The sequence below is a fragment of the Spermophilus citellus genome, assembly GCF_964194105.1.
Source record: "Spermophilus citellus genome assembly, chromosome: 11".
Taxonomy (NCBI): Eukaryota; Metazoa; Chordata; class Mammalia; order Rodentia; family Sciuridae; genus Spermophilus; species Spermophilus citellus.
The window spans coordinates 128,318,482-128,339,403 of NC_138192.1; the positions used below are offsets into that span (position 1 = coordinate 128,318,482).

The 20,922-nt window shown below is 52.3% G+C and overlaps 1 protein-coding gene and 1 long non-coding RNA gene across 2 annotated transcripts; one reads left to right on the plus strand and one right to left on the minus strand.

Annotated features, from left to right (window-relative positions):
• The first annotated feature begins 6,244 nt into the window (after positions 1-6,244).
• LOC308631015 lies at positions 6,245-15,721 on the plus strand. Its single transcript, XR_014018088.1, has 3 exons — positions 6,245-6,299; positions 7,503-7,751; positions 15,519-15,721. It is a non-coding gene; the product is annotated as an uncharacterized lncRNA (long non-coding RNA).
• A 797-nt stretch (positions 15,722-16,518) lies between these two features.
• On the minus strand, positions 16,519-18,438 carry GPR55 (G protein-coupled receptor 55). The gene has a single exon (XM_081261861.1). The coding sequence runs from the start codon at positions 18,203-18,205 to the stop codon at positions 17,246-17,248; it is 960 nt and encodes a 319-aa protein (XP_081117987.1). The 5' UTR covers positions 18,206-18,438; the 3' UTR covers positions 16,519-17,245.
• Positions 18,439-20,922: the final 2,484 nt, after the last annotated feature.

Consider the following 20,922-nt stretch of genomic DNA (forward strand, 5'->3'; position numbering starts at 1 on the left):
TGACCTTGTGACCAATCTGAATGTCCCCTGGGGATAGCCTGTGGACACCGGGGCCTTGTGTACCAACAGTGTCACTGCCTGCCTTCCTCTCTGCCTGCCATGGATATGTCCTCATCCAGCCAAGACCCCGTTGGACCCCAGCTCCCAAGGACACCTTTCTTTGTCATCCTGGTCCAGCGGGATCTCAGCTGCTTCACTCACGACATCCAGATCCCCAGCTGGACCCCTGCTGCTGCCAGCGCTGCCTCGCTCTCCTACAATGTCTCCGTCATACAGCCTGTTGTGTTGTGTGTGTTTCCACCGGGCATACAGTTGTGCCTGGTAACCGTGTGGGTTAATTGGCCAGATGGGGCAGGCAGGCGCTTCTGTATACAGAGGCCAGGGTCCAACATAAGGCAGCCACATGTTCCTTGTTTTCCTGGGGCTCTCCTGAGAAACCTCGCAGTCCTGGACGGAGCGGGACAGTCGGTCACCTTGTTCAACCGGCAGAGCATGAGGAGGGTGCTGTGTGGGGAAGCTCCCTTCCATTGTGAGGGGCACGGACTCATCACAATGATGATGAGGTTCAGTCGAGACCCCATCCACTCCTCCACTTAACACTATTTAATGAGCTCCTACTATGTGTCAGCTCTGCAAAGTGTCTGGACCCTGGGGGTGAATATGACCTAGTCTCATGCTCTAGAGCTTGCAGTTCAGAGCAGTGATCCATCAGGGAAATATCTTGAAAAGGGTCAGATCATAAATAGTTGAGGCTTTGCAAACCGTAGACAATTATCACTACCCAACTCCACTGCGGCCTCCCAAAAGGAGCCATGACAGCATGAACGAGTGTGACTATGAGCCAGTAAGGCCTCCGGAGCAGCAGGCCCAAAGTAGAGGTGGAGACAGACACACTAAGCTTCAGATCATACATCAGGCTCCCGCTGATGGCAGTGGCTCTCCGACTGGGTGTTTCACGAGGACCCGTTTCCCCTACATATGGCTGGCAGTTGACTGGACCCACAGTGAGCACCTGGCCCACAGGCAGTCCATGCTCAGGCTGCCAGCCACCAACATAGGTGGACAGGCTGCCAGAGATGGTGGCAGTTAGGTGGAACAGGAGTGGCAGGAGGTAGAAACTGAAAGGTCAAAGGGTAGAGCAGAGCCAAGAGTCTTCCGGGGCCCTCCAACCCTGCACACCCTGAGTATGCTCCAGGCCCCGTGAGGCCCAGCCTGGCTCTGAGTCTGGCTGTGGGCTCATCCTGGGGTCTTGGGCAGCCTTGCCATGTCGCTGCATGTCTTCTTTATTTCTATGTAAGTTCTGCCCTCTGTATCCACGAGTTCCAGATCTGAGGATTCATCTGACGAGGGGCAGAAAACATTTAAGAAAAAAAAAAATATCCACTGAGCATATGTGGACATTTTCTCATCATTATTCTCTAAATAATACAGCATACAGCTTTTCACCTAGCATTGACATTGCATCGTGTATTATAAGTGATCTAGAGATTATTTAAAATCCACAGGGGGGATGGGGGTTCCGAAAATGATTCCGAGGGGCGACTTACATCCTTACACTACTAAAACAGCATATTCCCCCTTTCTTGTTTAATTCAGTGATTTTTTGTAAACTTGAAAGTTTTGCAATCATTTTCAACACCAGTCTCTGTAATAAACCTGCTTTTCCTCAAGGGCCCTTGGTAAGTTTTCTGCCACCAAAAGACCCTCAGTCACTCCCGTACCCTGTGAAAAGTCAGATGCTATGGGAACACAAAGGAGGGATCCTAAATGGGGCTTGGGGAAGGCTTCCCGTGGGACCAGAGAATAAGACAAATGGGAACACCTTGAAGATGTGGGAGAGAGGGATTCCTTGATCTTTAAATGGCTGCTGCCAGATGTCACCTTGGGCCAGTGTCCCCTGTAGCAGGCACAGTGTGGCAGTACCACTATATCCCACTCTGTCCATCAGCACCAGCAACACAGGTCTTCCCTCCAGAGCCTTGTGAGGCTGCCTTGGCAGCACCCCAGTGTCTGTGGCCAGGGCCTGCGAGGCCAGCCACAAGGACTCCCAAGTCCCCCCAACAGGAAGGGGGAGAATCTGCACTTGTCCCCTGGGGCAGTCAGTGGCTGGCTTTGTGGCCTGCGCCACTCCAGTTTTCAGTCAAGAAAAGTCCTAAGACAGGGATTCTAAGGAATTGAGTGAGATTGTCACCGAGGGCTGACAAGTCTCCTTGTGGGAGAGGTCTGGCCATACAACTGCCCTCTCCCTCTGGCCTTGATTTCCTGCTAAGAGAGAATCTCTAAGTCTCCACACCACACCCCAGAGCCCCTGTGCTCCCTCTCCCCCTAGCTGGCCCTTCTCATTCTGGCGCAGGAAACCTCCTTTCGGCAACAGTAGGCTTCTTTGTTGCCTGCAAGAGAAACCAGCCCGAGCTAATCCAAGTAAATAAGGGGCTCCTTGCAGGGACCTGAGCAGCTTGCAAAGGAGTTGCTGGGCAACCGCTGCCTGGAGGTGACTCCACCAGCCGCGGGCCTCTCTTCCATCCTGGCAGCCAGAACCTCACAGCAGAGTTTGGTGCCAGGGTCCCTAGACTTGAGCCTTGGAACATTCAGTGTCAGGGATCAGGGACATTGGCCTCGACCCTGCCTCCGGAAGATGCCACCCCTATCTACCTCCATATCCCATTAAAAGAATCTAGATTCACTCCACTGGTCCAGACCTGAGTATTTCCAGGAACCAGGGCACACAGCAAATATGCCCAATTATAGGGTGTCCTCACTTGGTCATTAAGAGGGTGCACAATTTTTTTTCCCCAAATGAGATGATCCAACTTGAATGTACACATGATTAGGAGTGTGTGTGCAATTGCTGAAATGTCTCATGGGGGAGTTAATATATTGCATTTTAAAGGCCTATTTTAATTTCACAGAAGGTAACTCATGTTTAAATCTGGAAATGCTACTCCTTTCCACTTTCACATTCCATGGGATATTTTTATCTCAAATTGTCCCCTGCAACTTGGGTGTCTGTCTCCTCATCACCCTGATACACAGTTTGAGTCACCAGCAACTTCCAGAGCAATCACATCCCTCCCGGCTCAGCTGCAGAGACTCAGCACTTTCTGAATCACTCTTACTGCGGAGGCTCCCTGCACATGGTCAGGAAGGAGAGGTGAGGGGAAAGCCCCTACACCCTGCTGTCACAGCAAGTGCTGATGACAATTGCATCCTGTTGTAAAGCAAGCCTGGGGCCCAGGTATGACTATAGCTGCCAATCACCAGGTATCCATCACTCTGCTCTGCAGCCAGCCTGTGCCAGGCACTGGGTGGGGCGGAGAGGAATGTAAGCACTCTCTGGGAGGGAGGATTAACACCACCTCACCGCCTGTAGAGCAGGAGGGGAACCCAATGAGTGCCACAGACATCAGAGAACCTCCACCAGGAGCAAAGGGCAGGGGAGACCAGCAGTTGGGTTGTGCTGACCTCTATTGGGGTGCAAAGGAGTCACCCCTGATGGCTCAGGGCCTTTGAAGAGCCTCAAGAGGGTCTTGGAGTGAAGAGGGTGAGCCAGGGTACAGAGACTAAGTGGAGGTCAGGATGTTGTCATGCAAGGAGTGGGTGCCTAGCGCACAGGGGGGCAACCTCAAGTGTCTCCTGCACTCTCATATCCCATGATCCATGCAGAAGACCTCTATGACCAAATGTGGAGGGGACATGGGGGCAGGGGTTGGCTACCCACCAGCAAGCAAGCATGCCGCAGCCATGGACACCAGCTGGTTGTCCTCTGATCCACGTCAGTTCTGACACTCTGTACCTGGAGGTAGCATCAGATCCCACAGCTCAGTCCCCAAGACGGCCCCCCACTTCAGATGTCACTGGCCCCAGCTTGTCTTCCCGTGCTTCTGACCAGCAGGCTGTAAATCAGGATTCCCACGATCCCTCCTCAGGCTGGATTAATTTGGCCAGAGAGACTCCTAGGACTCGGGGAAGCACTTTGGTCAAGTTTACTGGCTTATTCTAAGGGATATTACAAAGGACAGCAAAGAACACCCGCTGAAGAGGGGCACAGGGTAAGGTACCAGGGAAGGGGCACAGGGCACATGGGCTCTCTGGGTGAGCCACCTCCAGGAGATTGTCCTCCATGTGTTGGACTATCTGGAAGCTCCCAAACTGACCTTTCAGGGTTTTGTGGAGGCTTCAGTACAAGGTGTGGCTGATGAAGTCACTGGCCACTGATGATGGACTTGACCTTCAGCCTCTCCCCTCCATGGAAGCGGGGGCGGGGTGGGGGGGAGTCCCAAAGTCCCAACTCTCTTCTGTCTTCTTGGTTTTTCCAGGGATTAGCCCTCCTGAAGCTACCCAGGGTTGCCAGTCGCCAGTCATCTCATTAGCATGCGAAAGACTCATCATCTGGAGAGTCCTTGGATTTTAGGAGGTGTACACCAGGAATTAGGAGGAAGGCCAACTCTATGTTTTACACTATCACATTTAGGAATCAGAAAACCGGTGCTGTTCACACCTCCTCAGGCCTCAGTTTCCACATCTGTACTAGAGCTCGCTTCAAATCCAAGGTCTTGTTACAATCCATTTCCAGCCCCCACTTTGGCTTATAGGGTCACCCTTTGTTTACTCTCCAAACACAAGGGCTTGTGGTCTCATCCCATGTTCAGCAAGAACTCTAGCATCCCCATGACAGTCCTGCCTCTCTCTACATCTGCTCCCTGTAGGGGCAAAGGCAAATTTCCCCTCTGCCTTGCGAAGGTTTGCTGGGATAAGCCAATAAAGACATTAAGTAGAATAAAAGGATACACATTTATTAACCTGCAGAAGGGGAAAAACACAGTGGTTAGTAATGAGCGGTGACATGCAAATTAGTAACGTGGCAGGGTTGGGGCGGGGGAGGTGGTTCTTTGAATTCCTTTAACAACAATCAAGTACTGCTAGGATCCCAGCAGGTGTCCTAACCCTGAGAATAAACAGGTGGGAACAAGGGAGCCAATTAATATTGTCAAAAAGGAAAGACCAACAGGGCTAACTCCTGGCAGGGTCCACTGAGGTCATTGTAAAGTTAAAATTTATGGCCATCGGTTTCCCAGTGTATTTCAGAAGGGACATTTCATGGAGAGCGCAGGAGCAGTAAGATGAAGTCTGCCAGGTCCTTGACCCCAGCACCTGCACTAACACAGGAGTGACGGTAGATAAAGTTCCCCTGAATAGGATGGTCCTCATGTCACTTCCAGAGAGGACCACCAGGCTCAAAAGCTACCCGCTCAGCCCAACATGAAGGAGGAACCAAATATCTGATTGGCAAACCCTGCAGAAGGCGGCCCCAGCTCTCCAGCAAACATCAAACTGGGTACATTTGGAAGCAGCACCATTTCTTCTGTGTTCTCTGCTAGGAGACGACCCACCCTCAGGAATGTTTTATGCTTGAACTGAACTTTACTTTCACTTATAACAAAATTCTCTTGCTTGACTTTTCGTGTCTGACTTTGAGTTTTCTTTTGTCAGGATGCAAGAACCAAGGTTTGGAGCTTCAGCTCCCCGCTGTCCTGTGACAAGGGCCCAGGGAATCACACAGCGTGTTCACCCAGCAGCTCAGCCTCCTTCAGAAACACCCCCCCCCCCCCGTTTCTACAGGGCAGGGCAATGGCGATATGGATACTTTTGAGGGGAATCATGAACATTTAGGGGAGCCCCCTGGCACTGGGGAACATACAGTGACAAGGTCTGTTGGTCCCACAGAATGGAGAGTGATTTGTAAATGATCCTCTCTAGGTCCCAAACAGAGGACAGTGGTGTGGGACGGAAGTCTGAACAGGTGTGTTTCTCTTCCTGTGATGTGAGTTTAGTTAATGGAAACTCAGGGAAGGGACCAGAATGACTCATTTATTTCTTTTTTGAGCATCCTCACTTCAGGCAGATGAGCAAACTTTGCGGAAAGCCTGTCCCTGGGAGGGACAGGGAGGTTAGAAGGACCTGGATTCTGAGGTGTGTCTCAGGCCTCTCAGCATGTCACAGTGCCAGGTTTGGGGGTATCCTTTTCCAAGCCCCAGTACCCACAGGGAATATCCCCAATTCCTTTTTCAAATGAAGAACAACTGACCAGAACTTGCGGGAGACTTTCCTGAAGGCACGGGTGAGGAGATGGGTTAGGATGCGCCTGGCCCCTCGGTCCAGGTTGCTAATTTCGGATGCAGCCTGGCTGGCAAGGGCGCAGCACTTCCACCTGGTGCTGCCATTTCAGAGGCTCTGGGAATTTTACGACAACTGCTTCCCTCCTGGTTCCTTTGAAGGACAGCTGTGCTTCTGATTTAAAGGTAAAAGGGCCTGGGAAGAACTGCTGTGGCCAATATTGCACTAGGAGTGACCCACTGTTAAGAGTAGGTGACAAAGAACAGGAAGAGACAGAAGGTTTGAAGTGGAAACTGGATTCACAACGGTGCCAAAGGTGGCTCTGCAGGGAGTGGTGGGCCTTGGAGGTGCTTTATGGGATGACAGTTAGAGACCCCCCTAGAACTTGCCTAGAAGGTTAGGGAAGGTCATCCACTGAGAGTGGGAGAAGACAGTAGTAATGAATACCATGTGGAACGATGGCTGGAAATGTGACTGTGACCGGCTGACCTTTGGTTTCTCCCGCTGTGTCCCTGCTTTTGTCACCTGCTCTTAGGAGTAGGTCACCCTGGTGTTACATCTTGTGCACAGCTGTTCTCCCTAAAACTTACCTCATTTCTTTCCGAGCCTCACTTCATTGCGCCAGCCCTGTGTGTCCAAGGAGGGATCCCCTGAGTCCCAAGAGCCCCAAGGGGTGGTGGCCAGCCTTGCTTCCTGACCCCGGAAGACCCAGGGTTCTTTCACCCACCACACGGCCCCCCCGCCCTGGCTGCCGCTTCTCCACACTGTCACAAGGTGTCACTGTTGAAGTTTGGTCTCCTGCAGGAGGCTGCTGCTGCCCCCAGAGGCTGGGATGGCCTTGGGGGTCTGGGTTCAGATTGACAGCTCTTTTTAGTCCACATTTCCCAAAGCATGGCCCCTGGCAGGTGGCGGGGCGTGAGGAGGTATCTAGAAGCAGCCATATTCCACGCTGGCCTCAGCCCTCCCCCTCTGAGCTGAGAACAGGACGCCAGCTTGGATCCCCCTGTGACCACCCCCATCCCAGGTGATTTACCTCAGGGGCCTCGTTGTCCTTTCCTGCCACTGCTTCTGGAATAGTCCTGGCGCACCTGGACGGTAACCCTGCCTTGGCATCTTAGGATTGGGGTTGGGATCTGGATGGCTTTGCTTTCAGAGAGTCCCGGGATCTTTACCCCATAGTGTGGCATCCCAGCAGGTACTGGCCATACCCACAAACAAAAGTGCTGGGTCAGCCCCTAAGAAAAAGTCAATGCCCCCCCACACACACTTGTATGACCAAGAGGGCCCACAAATGATCCTCCTCCAGAGGTAGAAGGCCTGCCCTCCGGGGTTTCCCGTTATCTCTGCCTAACCAGGGATTTTTTTGTTTGGTTTGTTATGTCCTGCAGGGTGGGGAGGCACTACAGGGCCTGTGCATGCCAGGCAGCTGCTCCCCCGCTGAGCTGCACCCCCAGCCCTGAGCCTGGAGCTCTTATCCCGGAGAGTGAAGGTGAGGTGACATGAAGCCATTGGAAAGAAAACACCCACACTTACCTTCACCGTCACTGTCAGAGACAAGCAGGGGCTCCACTCTGCAGGAAGGCCTCATGCCACCGCACTAAGACGGTTCCTGGGACAGTCGCCAATAGACACCACAGGTATTTCATATCACACTAGAGCTGCTGCAGATATTTCAAAATATCATTACTGATGATCACCGGTTCAGGATTACGGTAGTTCTGACTCCTGTCACTAGACCTTATCATCCAGTGCTTAATGAAGAAGCCTGAATTCCTATCCTGATGATTTATTTCAGTGCATTTCATTTCCCGTCTATTCCTTTGCATTTTACTTTATGCATATAAAACCATCATGCTGGGGAGGTCCACAGGCTTCAGCAGAGTGCAGAAGGAACCCACGGCACAAATTGTTAAGCAACTGGCCTCTTCTTTGGTTTTGTTCTTGCTTTAAGTAGCTCTCCACATTTCTAACATTTCTTTCTGAGTTTTTACCATGCACCAGGCACTTTCTATGTGTATCACATTTGTAAGTAGCACTGTTATTTCTGTTTAAAGCTGAGGCACTGTGCAGAGAATGGTGTCACTTGGCTGTGATCACATGGGGTCAGAGCTGGAGCCAGGGTTGACCTTGTGACCCATTGTCTGAGATTTCACCATCCTCAGGCAGGCTGCCACCTGGGCCCCAAGGAACCCCACTTAAATGTGGCCCACCCATCCACCCCAGGGCCCTGGCCCCCTCAGGCCTGGGAAAGAGGTGGTCTTGGGGAGGCTAGCACTGATTCCACCAGGGGCGGCCTTGGCCGAGACAATGTGCCCTCTGCTGCCCTGATCTCTCAGGTACCGAGCAAGTTCATTCCCCAGGTTCACGCTGGCCCTGCCTCTATAAAGTCTGGACAACATGCCCAGAGGAGGGTGTCACAGCCTGTGGGGGTAGGGACGGAGCTCTCCCCTGTCAGCCACACGTTGGGGGCTGGCATCCTTCCTGATCTCCCTTACCCAGGTGCGTCCTCTGGCCTGCCTGGCCCAGGTGGCCCCAGACCCTGGAACCCAGTTTCTGCACCAGGCACTGCAAGCTTCACATCATTTTCTAGACACCTTCCAGGTCACAGAGCCCTCTGCCATCCTTCTCGCTCCTTCCAGCTCTCTGGCCATCTCGGGTCGCTGTATCTCTCCTCTCCTCCTGAAATCATTCCTCTCTCTCTCTCTCTCTCTCTCTCTCTCTCTCTCTCTCTCTCTCTGCCTTCCTTTCCCTAACCTCCCCATCTCTAGTTCATCCCATTACCACCCCACCCAGGACTTCCCCAAATGATTTCCCTTTTTTTTCTCTTTTAGAGTTGTAGATGGACAGCATGCCTTTATTTGTTTAGTTTTCTATGTGGTGCTAAGGATCAAACCCAGGGCCTCACACATGGCAGGCCAGCGCTCTGCCACTGAGCCACAGCTCCAGCCCTGATTTCCTTTCTTAAGGAAGAAGTGTTTGGTGAGCAAAACATTCCCAATCTCACTGACCACTCATTACTGAATTGGTTCCAAATACCCCAGCTGAGAGAGAAGGAAAGCCCCGGTCCCTGGAATCAGACATCCCTCACTCATCTCTCTGGTACCTGGACCTTCTTGACTGGGGCTTTGTATACCCAGCCACCAGGCCACAGAGCACCAGCCGGGCACTGAGAAAGCCCACAGCCAGCCCACCCCATCGGCTATGCACAGCCTTCTTCCAGACAGGTCCCCTGCACTAGCCCAGAGGGTCTCCTGGAAGCTGGGGACCTGGAGCTGTGATACAGGAGCCTGACCCTGAACAGGCTCTCGCCCAAGACAGCCTCAGAGGTCCTGCAGAGCAGGGCCCCCAGGCCTCCAGCTGCCTCACGCGGCCCTGTGTGTCCACTGTGAATCCCCTGTGTGTCCCACTCTGCCTCTGATGGACACCTTACTTCCTGGGGCTGGTCACACAGTGTCCCCAATCACTCCTCCCAGGGCAGTGCTGAACCCCAAAAAGATCTAGCTGAGTGGGTCTGCTGTCCCCCCTCTGCGCCTGCCTGCCCCTGGGGCCGCTGTGAGGCTGTGAGGCTGGGCTTGGGCCCCTTCAGTGAGGATGCACTGTTGGCTGTCCTCAGCCCCAGCCACAGGAACTGTCTGCCGAAGCTTACGTCCTTCCCAGGATGGGCCCAGTGAGGTCCAAGGGCCTGAATGCTTCGGTCAGCACAGGGTGGCACTCTGGCTGGGAGTTCTCCCCTGGCCTGCTGCCTCTGTGCCCTCCCTCCCAAGGTAAGTCCTGAGGGCACTCGAGGCAGTCCTCCAGCCTCAGCGCCCAGCTCAGCTCCAGCTCAGAAGCAGCTTTTCCAGCTTTTCAAGAGCTTCATGGATGTGTTCATTGGAGGGCAGCACAGCTCTGTGACTCCAGCCAGGGCCTTTCCAGAGGCAGGGGTGGATGGCAGGAGGGTTTGGGGCTCCAGACTGAACCCCACAATCCTGACACTCACACTACAGGCCTCAAGATGCCTGTGGGGTCTTCTGCAGGGAAGCACGAGGTGGGGATGCAGCTTGAGACCCTCCCACCCTGGCTGCTCTTTATTTAATTAATTACTTTTTGGTACTGAGAATGGAACCCAGGGGTACTCTACCACTGAGCTACATCCCTGTCCTTTTTAATTTCTTTTTTGAGACAAGGTCTCCCTACATTGCTGAGACTAGATCTCCCTAAGTTGCTGTGACTGGCCTTGAGCTTGGGATCCTCCTGCCTCAGCTTCCTGAGTCACTGGGATGATAGGCATGTGCCACCGCACCCAACTATCCTCCCCTATCTTTTTAGGCTTTTCATGGTCCAGACTGCCATGCCTTGCCTATATATGTCTATATTTCATTTATTTCTATGTGGTGCTGAGGATCGAACCCAGTGCCTCGCACCTGTTGGCGAGCCCTCTACCACTGAGCCCCAATCCCCGCCCTCATGCCTTGCCTTTTAAACCGCTATAGAATGTTTTTGGTTTTGTTTTTGTTTTTTTAAGTTTAGAAAATACTCAGGGGAGGGCAGCCTAGGACTGTGGCAGGTATGGGTTTGTGACTACCCTGTTCTCCCCTTCCCAGGAAGTCACTAGTCTCTCGGAGGGCTGGAGGCTAACCCTGAGGAACTGGGGATGCCATTTTTGTCCCATGCAGGAGAGAACACATGGAATTTTCCCAGGAAATACAATGCCACTTGAGTTGAGCTGGAGATGCCAGGCTGCCTCTACACTAAAGCCATGGCTCTCCCTCCTCCTCTGCCCAGGGCAGAGGTCCTGCACGTGAGGACCATAAGTAAGGGGCACTGTTGGCAAGAAGGGTCTGGCTGGTCTCAGCACCTCTTTCCTTTCTCCTGCCCATGAAGTAAGCATGGTCTTTGAGTCCAGAAGGAGCCAGATGGAGAAAGCCCTTTAGGATTCACGGGGAGAGAGTGGCCCTGGGCCAGGGAGGCGGCGGACAGACTGTCAGGTGGGTTGGAGTGCTGGAGCACCCCGTGCGTGGGAAGGACAGGGCTGTGTGGTTCCCAGGAAGAGCCAAGGCAAGCACTCCACGAGGGGCTCAGGCTTAAAGGAGAGAAAGCACTGACTCAGAGGGCTGAGGGGCCACAGGAGGCGCCTGGTCCAAGAGCATCATGGATGCCTTCATTGGAGGGCCTGGTCAGTGGGCACCTGGGTCTCTGGAATTTTCCCCACTGGGACTTGTGCAGGATCCTGGGAGTAAGAGAGAGCCCGTTCTGATGGAGCTGGAATAGCTTAGCATAAGCCACATGAGCTCAGGGCAGATTACATTCCACTGAGGAAATTTTAAGAGTGACCTTTCTTCTACTCCAAGTCACAGAGTAAAGGTAAATATGCTATGTTCTGAGATGTGCCCAACAGAACCCATAAACCAAAGCCCTAGGCCCCAAGGCTTTTAGCAAACGACTAAGGTAAAATGAGGTCATAAAAGTAGGGTCTGATCCAATTGGATTAGTCCCTTCTGAGAGACACCAGAGAGCTCATTTTTTTTCTGCCATGTGAGGAAGCAGCTACCTGCAAGCCAGGAAGAGAACCTTCACCAGAATCAGAACCATGGGAGACCTTGAATTTAGAACTCCAGTGCGAATTTTTAAACAATTGCTATTTAAACCACCCTGTCCGTAGAATTTGTTATGGCAACCCCACGCAGACTAAGCCACCACATCTGCTATATATGGGTTTTTTTGTAGTGTGAAATATTAACAGTTTCCAGCTCTATTAACTATTAAGTTTCATTCACATTCTGTCCAGGTGACTTAAACCTCCCAGACTCTGGAGTCAAAGCCTCTCTAATACTCAAGGAATGATGGTGAACTGCTGTCCAATCTCCATGCAGGAAGTCTGGTTTTCTGCTCAGTTCCCTTACCCAAGTATTCCTAGGTCCCCTGCCCAGGAGGTGCGGGCAAGTCCCTCAGGTGCCTCTGGTTTGGCATCTGCACCATGCTCTACTCTGCAGCGCACACCTGATTCCCTTTGGTGAGACCTGAGCCCCAGGTGCCACTTGAAGATTTAGGAAAAGGAGAGCAGAGCTTGTTTCGGTGTGGGAGATGGCCATGGCCAGAGTCCAGTGGCCCCAACTTCTGGCCCATGTTGGGGGTAGTTCCCCCACCTACCAGGTGCTACTGGAGTCACACATACCCCCCCCCCACACACACTCCCTACACTAAGGCCAGTCCTCTGGAGCTATCCTTAACCATCTCAGGTCCACTGCCTTGAGGGCCCTCCATAGCCCTTCAGGAAACCCCACCTTGGCCCTGGGCCTACTCCAGGATCACTGGGTAGTCATTAGTTAATTAATTAATTTAAATGAATTAATTTATTTTTATTTGTCTATTTATTTATCTTTCAGTGCTGGGAATCAAACTCAGGGTCTCATGGATGCCAGGCAAACTCAATGGTTTCTCTGTGCCTGGGTCAGTGTGTCTGAAATGTTCTGTGAGAATCAGCTCTTTGGGTCACTTGCATTTAGCCAGGTCCGGTCCAACTCCTACATTTCTTTCCTAATTTTTTTATCATTCTGATTTCAGTCTTTCACAAGACACCACCCAGATGGGAAACACGCCTGAGTGTGTTCCCGCACCCCATCTGCACAGATGTAGGGTCCAATGCTGCCCTTAGAAAAGAGGGGCTTCCCGCAGATCACCCCAAATAACCTTTGCGTGACTGCTATGCCCTGCAGAGACGTGGTTCCCCCTTGCAGGGGTGTTTGGGTCGCACTCACTCAGGTGACAGCCCCAGAACAAAGGCACTGCCTGAGACCTCAAAGACCAGCTCAGGGCTCCCTCCTCCTCCAAGGTGACTTTGAAGTGACAGTGCTTCTGATCTCTGAGACTTCAAAGTGCAAAAGACTCAGGTGAAGGCACTGTGCAGGCTCCTGGCTGGAGGGAACTTGGGCTGAACTAGAAACAGGGACAAGGGCCACGCTGTATCCTTGGGCTCCAGCTCCCAGGCCCACCTCCTCTGCTCTAAAGTCTCTTCTCCCTCAAATGCCCATGGTGGCTGGAACCAGGCTCATCAGAGTTCAGGGCTGGTGGGAAAGTGAGAAATGCTGTGGTGGCAATTTTAAGGGTGCAACCCCTCCCCCCCCAAAAAAGTACCAACCTTTGCACATCTTTGAGTCCCCTCTTCTCAGAGTGAGGTTCTTCACAGTGGCCTCAGCCAGCCTCTCTGGGGCCCTGGAAGGCCACTGTCCACAGCACAGCCAGCTCTCTGGGGTGAGGGGAGGGCCATGCGGCAGGTGCAGTTGTCTCTGTCCCTGCCTGGTAATTTGTCACACCTGCATATGCAGCTTGCCTGTTTAGTTCTCCCTGATCCATTAACCAAAACTTTTTGATCCCTTTGAGTCTCTAGAGTTACCTGCCAGGTCTCATTTTGAGCCTTTTGCAATTAGTTTCTTTCTTTATTTATTTGCTGTGCTGAGGATTAAACACAAGTCCTCACTTATACGAGGCAAGGGCTCCTCCACTGAGCTACACTCTCAGCCCCACAAAGGCTGTTCCTTTGTGACAACTTGTTACCAGGGTGCTACCAAGGGAGACTCTCACATGTGGATGCTCTTTGTATCCCAGACAAGCTGCATTCCATCAATATGGTGACTCTCAGCTTCATGGGGCCTCGAGAGGTGATTCAAGAGAGACAGAGTTGACTAACTCAGCCTGTGGACTGGCTTTCTTCCCTGAGGCCGAGAGGAATCATTGCCCCAAGGACATGACACCCATGTGAGGTGGCTTCCAGGCTAACAGAAAACAACTGTCAAAGAGCAAGGATGTCCCTGGTCAGCCTCAGCACCCAGGCCAGGCTGGGCTGTGCTCGGGACTGTGGGGAACTCAGGAGAAAGAGGTGGCCCAGGCCAGAGCCCAGCAGGTCACTGGCCAGGAGTTCTCGAAGGTGAGCTGTGTTTCCATGTGGATCACTAGAGAAGAGAGGGTCACCAGTGGAGTACACATGGAGACTGGCCCTGTGTCTGTTGCCCCACAGTGACCAGCAGGCCTCTTGTGCTGGGAGTCCCATGTATGCAGAAGTTCTGGGACCTGTGGAGGCAGCTTCGATGTCATGGCAATGGGACAAGATGGGAGCAGGGTGGGGTGGGCGGTGGCTGGTGTGTGGGTCTGTGAAGGCCACTTGCTAACACAGAGAACCAGGTATCTGAATGGTTCCAGGGAGCTGCCACCAACCCCCATAGATTTGCATTCCTGGCCACCTGGGACAGGCCTGGCTGTCCTGCTGAGGCAGGCCTGAGGGCCAGCTCCCTGCAGCGTCAGACCGGGTGTCCAGTGGCTACTGAAGGGGCCGAGATTGATGGGTCCCTGGCAGGAGCTATCAAGGGCCAGCTCTTCCATGGAGCCAGAAAGTGTAGCCCAAGACAAGATCACACTGCATTGTACAAATCTATTTATTTGGCAGATCAGATTAATGAAATCATTTTTCCAATTAATGGTGCTGGTTTCACAAACGTACACATAGCAGGTATGTCTCAGGTGTTTCCAGGTGAGGAGTACTAACAAGGTCATGTTCTCGGCCCAACACCACCCTTGAGCCCCACTGATTCTAGTAGCAGGAATCTCAGCCTTTCCTACAACGGAGTGCTGGGTTCTCCGACTCCCTGCTCCCCTGAGCCTAACCCCAACCCTAATGCTGTCCATCCCCCCTTCTGTGCTGTTGGCCAGCGCTGATGTGGGCCAAGAGGACGGTGGCTACCTGGGCCCAGAGTATGGACTCTCCTGCAGAGCAAGCAGCCTCACACTGCAGCACTGGACCTGTGCCCACCCACAGTCCCTTGGCCAGGATGAGTCCCCTCTGGGAGAGGGAGGAGCCCTCTCTGCCCCCCACAGTTTGGGGATGGGTTAGAGGGTCTCAAGGCCTACCTACCGTCCAGGGTCATAACCACCTGAATCTGCCTGACCACTCCAAGGACCTACCCCTACATCATTAGACCCTGCCATTTTGATGATTCTCCTTTCAGAGATGGCCGACTCCCTGTCATGGACAGAGACATGCTACAACACAGGATTCTAGGTTTGAACTTCAATAGGGACTTTGGGGGGATGGACAGGGACTTTTCTCCTGGGAAGCCAGTCTGGCCTTAAGCACCATGGTAGGCACGGTGCCCAAGAAGGCTACCACCAGCCCCACCGTGGGGTTCCCAGCTCCTGTGCAAAGGCCCAGCTGTGCATGACAACCTGGCTCTCTCACTTTGCCCACAGGACATGCAGCCCTCAGGCAGGGAGAGGAAGGAGTGGCCAGGGCTTGGGCCGGCTGGGTGGGGCTCAGCCTCACCCCGGGTCTGCAGAGCCCTGGCTGTGGCTGCCGTTCCTCTGTCCCTGGGGCCACCGCACCTCCACTCCCGGCTGCACCTTCCTGACACTCACTTCCTCACCTTTCTCTCCAGCCGCCCGGGAGGAGGCTCCGGGGAAAGCCACCAGAACACTGCCACAGATGTTGCTGTGCGAGGCTCCTGCCCCTCGGTGGCTCTCAGTCGAGTGGGGGACACAGACTCTCAGGCAGGAAGTGGCTCTGCCCTCAACTCTTCCTGCCCCCCCAGCCCTTCCCATCCTTCTCCCCTCCATGGCTTCAAGTCTGGGCTAACCCTCAACTCCTGGCCTCCTCCTCTGCCTCCTGCTCTTCCTCCTCCGCTTCCTCCTCCTCAGTAGGCAGGTCCCAGGTTTACCCAAGTCACCCTCATCTGCCATCCCCCTTCCATAGGGCCACCCTCTCCCAGGCCCTCTACCCCCTCTTGGCAGCCAAAGCCACCATCCTCCATCCTCCATGTTGGCCGGGGCTGCTTCTCTCCCTAAGACCGACTCCTTGTTCACAGTAAGTCTCCTGGATTTCTTCTCATCCCACTCCTTCCGTCTTGCAAAACCACCCCACAATTTATCCTTCTAATCATTTCACTCCCTGGAACAGCTGAGTCATCGGAAGGCGCTCAGCTGTCACTGTGTGCTCCTCCAGAGCCTTGGAGAAGCAGACGGGGATCTAAACCTGGTTCAGTTGTTTCCAGTCACCCCCTCCCAGGAACTGCCAGCAGGGCCCTTGCTGTCCCTCTCGAGGCCTGGCCCTTGTGCCTGTGGGCGGAGATGGGTCCCCATCCCTGCCTCATTCACTTTGTTCCTGCCAGCCAACAGAGGGGACAGCTCTCTGGGCAGTCCTGCTGCCCAGCCAAGACCCAGGTGAGCAAGACAAATGCCTCCTCATTCTGCTGAGGCTGAACCGGCTGAGCCTGACCTTCCTCCCAGTCTAAGGAAACAAGGCCTGATGAACAGCTCCCCACGTTTCCACGGGAGACAGAAGCTTATTATGTTCATGCCTCTCTCCGTCTCTTCGCCCTAGAAGAGTGCTAACACTCCCAGTGGCCATGGGAGAGGGGCTGTCCACTTACAGCCCGGGGCCTGTCTCCTCCCTTCCCCAAGTGTATTCTGTCCCCTCGGGGTTTTCAGGTCTCACTGATGCTTTTCCACTTGGTCCTCACTGTCTCCACAGGTGCCCACCACTTCCTCCTGACCTGGCCCAGCAGCCCCTGGTCCTCTGCAGCCTTCTCCTGGGCACAGGGAGGTCTGGCTGGCCTCCTGTGCTCTCCTAAGGCCTGGGGAAGCAGTGCACCACACCTGCCCAGCCCAGTCACCCCTGCTGTCATCATCCCTGTGGTCAGGGCCAGCAGTGCTCCCGGAGGGACTGGAAAGTGCGAGTACGCTCCACTCCGGGTCCTCCAGCTGAAAAGGGCTTGATGCTCCCTACTCCTCCCTCTCTGCTCAAGTCACCTTCCACCATCGCTCTTCATTGCCTCCCTAACTCCTCTGGCCTCTTCTTTCTTCCCTTCTAGAATCTTCTAGTTGAATAGAAGGATGAGAGAGTTGAGAAAAAGTTTTTTTTTTCCAGATGCATTCTGTTCAATTCTTCTGCCTCATGCTATTTGAATGTAGAATGAAAAATTCACCTAGTGGTTAGGTTCTTCATCATATGGGGCGATGTCCATCAAGCCATCTGGACATTAGGGGGTATGAAAAGCAAATAAGGTGTCCAATGAGCATCAAAGGGGAAGCACACCAATTGGAAAGGGATGTCCCTTACAAGAATTAGGCACTGGGATTTCTTTCCTTAGAGCTAGGTTGCCTTCCCTTAGCCCCTGGTAATCATGGTGTCCTGGCGGACCAGCTGGACCCTAGAAGGCCGGTGGGCCATAATGTTCGTGCGGAATTCTTTGATGACAAAATAGTAACAGAAAACGTCAAGGCAGCAGTTAACGTTGGAGAAACACATGGACAGTTGCAAGAACAAGCTGATCCTCTGCTTGGCTCTGCACTCCGTGATGAAGCCATTCCTCACCAGGAACTGCAGGAAGAAGCTCAGGTGGACTGGGAGGAAGGAGACCACAAAGACTGCCAGGCTGGCCGCGATGGTCCAGATGCAGGCTCTCTGCTGGACCCAGTCCTGGGTGTGGCCCCTGCGAGCGAGCAGAATGTGGATGCTCCTGGAGGAGCAGAAGCACATGATGACCATGGGAAGGAGGAAGCCAAACACCTCGAGGGGAAAGAAGACCCTGGCACTCCAGGTACCGTCCGACATGTTGTGGAAACACGTGAACTTATCCACTTTCCCATGGAAGTTGTAGATGGGGATGCTCCCGGTCCACACCAGGACCCAGATGGCGCAGCAGATCCCAAACGTCTTCCTGGGGGACCGGAGGTGGCTGACCAGGAGCGGGTACTGGATGGCCAGGAACCTGTCCAGGCTGATGAAGCAGATGGTGAAGACGCTTCCATACATGCTGACAAAGTAGAGGCATTCCACCAGCGTGCAGGAGGCCGAGGAGGGCTGCCGCACGTCCGACAGGACCAACTTGAAGGGGAGCGAGAGCACCAGCAGCAGGTCAAAGACGGCCAGGTTGATCATGTAGATGGAGGTGGCCCTGTAGTCTGGCCACCTCTTCTTCAGGAAGGTGCTGAAGCCGCGGATGGCCAGCAGGTTGAGGAGCAGGCCCAGGAGGAAGGTGGGGATGTGGACCACCAGCTGCAGGGTCTTCATCAGCTCGTCCACATCGTTGAAGGAGCAGTTCTCGCTTGTGGGCTGCCAGCTCATGTTCTTGCCTGCAACACCAAGGGCAGGTTAGAGGGTGCTGTCACTCTCTTGAGTGAGGGACTCGAAGGACTTGGTGAAAAAGAATAAATATTTCCTTTGGATCGTGCAGCAATCCATGTTCCTCGAGTCACAATTGGAAAACACTGAAGAGAAAGTGACTTCTAATCCCCCTGCCCCAGAAAAAGCCATGGTTACTTTTTCATTCAGATGGCATGAGATCGACTTAGAATGGAGTTACGTCCCAATAAACTCATCAGGAGGGTAAAACGCCTTTAAATGCCTGATCACCTAACACGGCAGTGCAGCCTGTCCTGCCTTGAATGTGCTAAGAACACTTCCATTAGCCTGACATTGGCAAAAGTCATCTAACACCAAGCCTACTTTACAATAAATTGTTTAATATCTTTTTCAATACAAACCCTGACCCAAAATGGTTTAAGCAGAGAGAAAATTTCACATAATGGAAAACGCAAATCTAGGGTAGGGTTATATTCAGGTGCAGCTGGATCCAGGATTTGAATGCTGCCTCCAGGACTCAGGTCCTCTCTACACGTTGTCCCCCGTGCCCTCCCACTCACTGTGACTTCACCTCTGGCTGTAGGAATACTCTCAGTCAGCATATCACAGTCTTCCAGACACAGGAATTATTCTGTCACTGGTTCAGGGACAAATGTTTGACCCACTCAGAGACAATGAAAAGCAATACAACTCTTGCTTGGATTTCTTTCTGCAGGATTAGAAGTTGGGCAGATGCAAAGTCCGAAGCTGCCTCAGCCTCTTGCTACCCCAAAGAGAAAACCAGACAGAAAATGGAGAAACATGGAAGAAAGGATGTCCCCAGAGGGAATGAAGTGGGGGCCTGCGGTCTCTATGGGGCAAGGAAAGGCCTTTAGAGAGGTGGAAGATCAGGAGAAGGGAACCGAAGCTGTAGGCGTGGTGATACAGGGACGTGGTCTGAGGCAGGAGGAGGGCGAATAGCAGAGGGAGCATTCTCTTGCAGTTTCATAGTTATCAATAACTGAGCAATAAATAAGCCTGGCCACTTTGGGAGAGCGTGGGGTGTGCCATGGTGGGTGTCAGTCCCAAGGCAGGTGGCCCTGGACCACATCACAACCTGATGTTCGACCCCAGCATCCAGAATCAGTGCTGCTGGGGAGAAAATTCAAATATGACCCCATCCTGCCACCATCACCTCCCTCCACCTCCCTCCAAGTGAAGCCAAGCCGCTGATGTGACATTGGACAGCCTGTGTTCGCTAGTGCCCAGCGTCCCTTGTAGAAAGGTTGATGACACTGGGCCTCTTGCTTCAGTGTCTCGCAGCTCGGCCTGCTCTGTGACCCTCGCTTATGTATGTCCTCCACCCTCCATGACCTCCGGCTGGCAGGGAAGAGCATCAACACAGCCTGTCCCTGGAGGGCCCTGCACCAGTGACCCTCACCGGACAACTGTTTTAGCTTTTATTGTTATACTAGTTTTTTTTTAAATTGAAAAAGAATTCCATGCACCCAATAAGATAGTCCAACAGTACCAAAGGCCATGCTGAGGAAGGTCACCGGAACCCAGGGCCTCGGTTGTACCTTCTAGAGTCAGCCATGGTCAGCAGCTCCTTGCGTGCTTTTCCCAGAAAGTTCCCAAGTAAGGGGACAGCTTTAAAATTTCAAAAATATTATACCTACAGCTCTGTCCCTTGCTTTTTTGCTTAACAGTGTTTCTGGGAATTGTTCCACATCAGTGTATATAAGCCAACTTCTCTTCCTAGCAGCTCTGCTGCATCCCATTGTGTGAATAAACCATAATTCCTTTAGGAATTAGTAGCCTATCGACAAACACTTAAGTTTCCTAGTGCTTTATAGGATAACAAAAATTCCGTAATAAACATTCCTGTGACTTATTTATTGCTCAGTTATTGATAACTATGAAACTGCAAGAGAATTCCCCCTCTCCTATTCTTTACCATAATTACAGTTCCTTGGGAGCCTTTGGAAGAAAGGATTTAGGTATTTTGAAGATCCTGTATGAAATATCATTCCCAAACCTCTTCATTCTTTTAACTAAAAGAAAAATATATAATATATAAATGTATATAAATATAATATAGAAATGTATCTAATATGTATTATATAATATATAATAATATATATTTATATATAATATACAGGCCTGTAGATATGTATTTATAGATATAAGGATATATCACCCATTGAGCACTGTGGGTTAAACATTTAGCATACATTACTTTATTTGGTGGCTTTCCAAAGAGTCTGTGCTTTCCTCTGTGTCAGCTCTTCTTATGGGCTCATGTCACAAGAGACCCAGGGAAACATCTCCTGGTGATTAAAGCTTTGGTCCCTTCAGTGCATGAGGATGGTGCGCCATGGGAGAGCAGGCAGAACCTCTGCAAAACTGGTCCTGAACTCAGGCCCCGGGAAACCTCTGCTACTGGAGGAAGAGTGGACCAAATACAGGCCAGCAGGCTGCTTCCTCTTGACAAAACCTGCCAAAGAGCCACAGGACTGTCTCAAAAAATAACTAGCACATCTCGGGACCCACAGGATAAATGTTTAAATGATGAGAAAAGCAGGTCTAAATGAACTATGTCATAGAGAGCAAATGCCTTAGAGAAGTCATCTTCAAGATCAGAGACAGAAGAAAACCAAGAACCACTAAAATTAAGCAAAACTTTATGCTTAAAGAAATCAAACAAAAGTTAAAAAAAA

Excerpts from the sequence above, each read along its gene's own strand:
- GPR55 (XM_081261861.1), bottom strand. The coding sequence starts at position 18,205 with ATGAGCTGGCAGCCCACAAGCGAGAACTGCTCCTTCAACGATGTGGAC.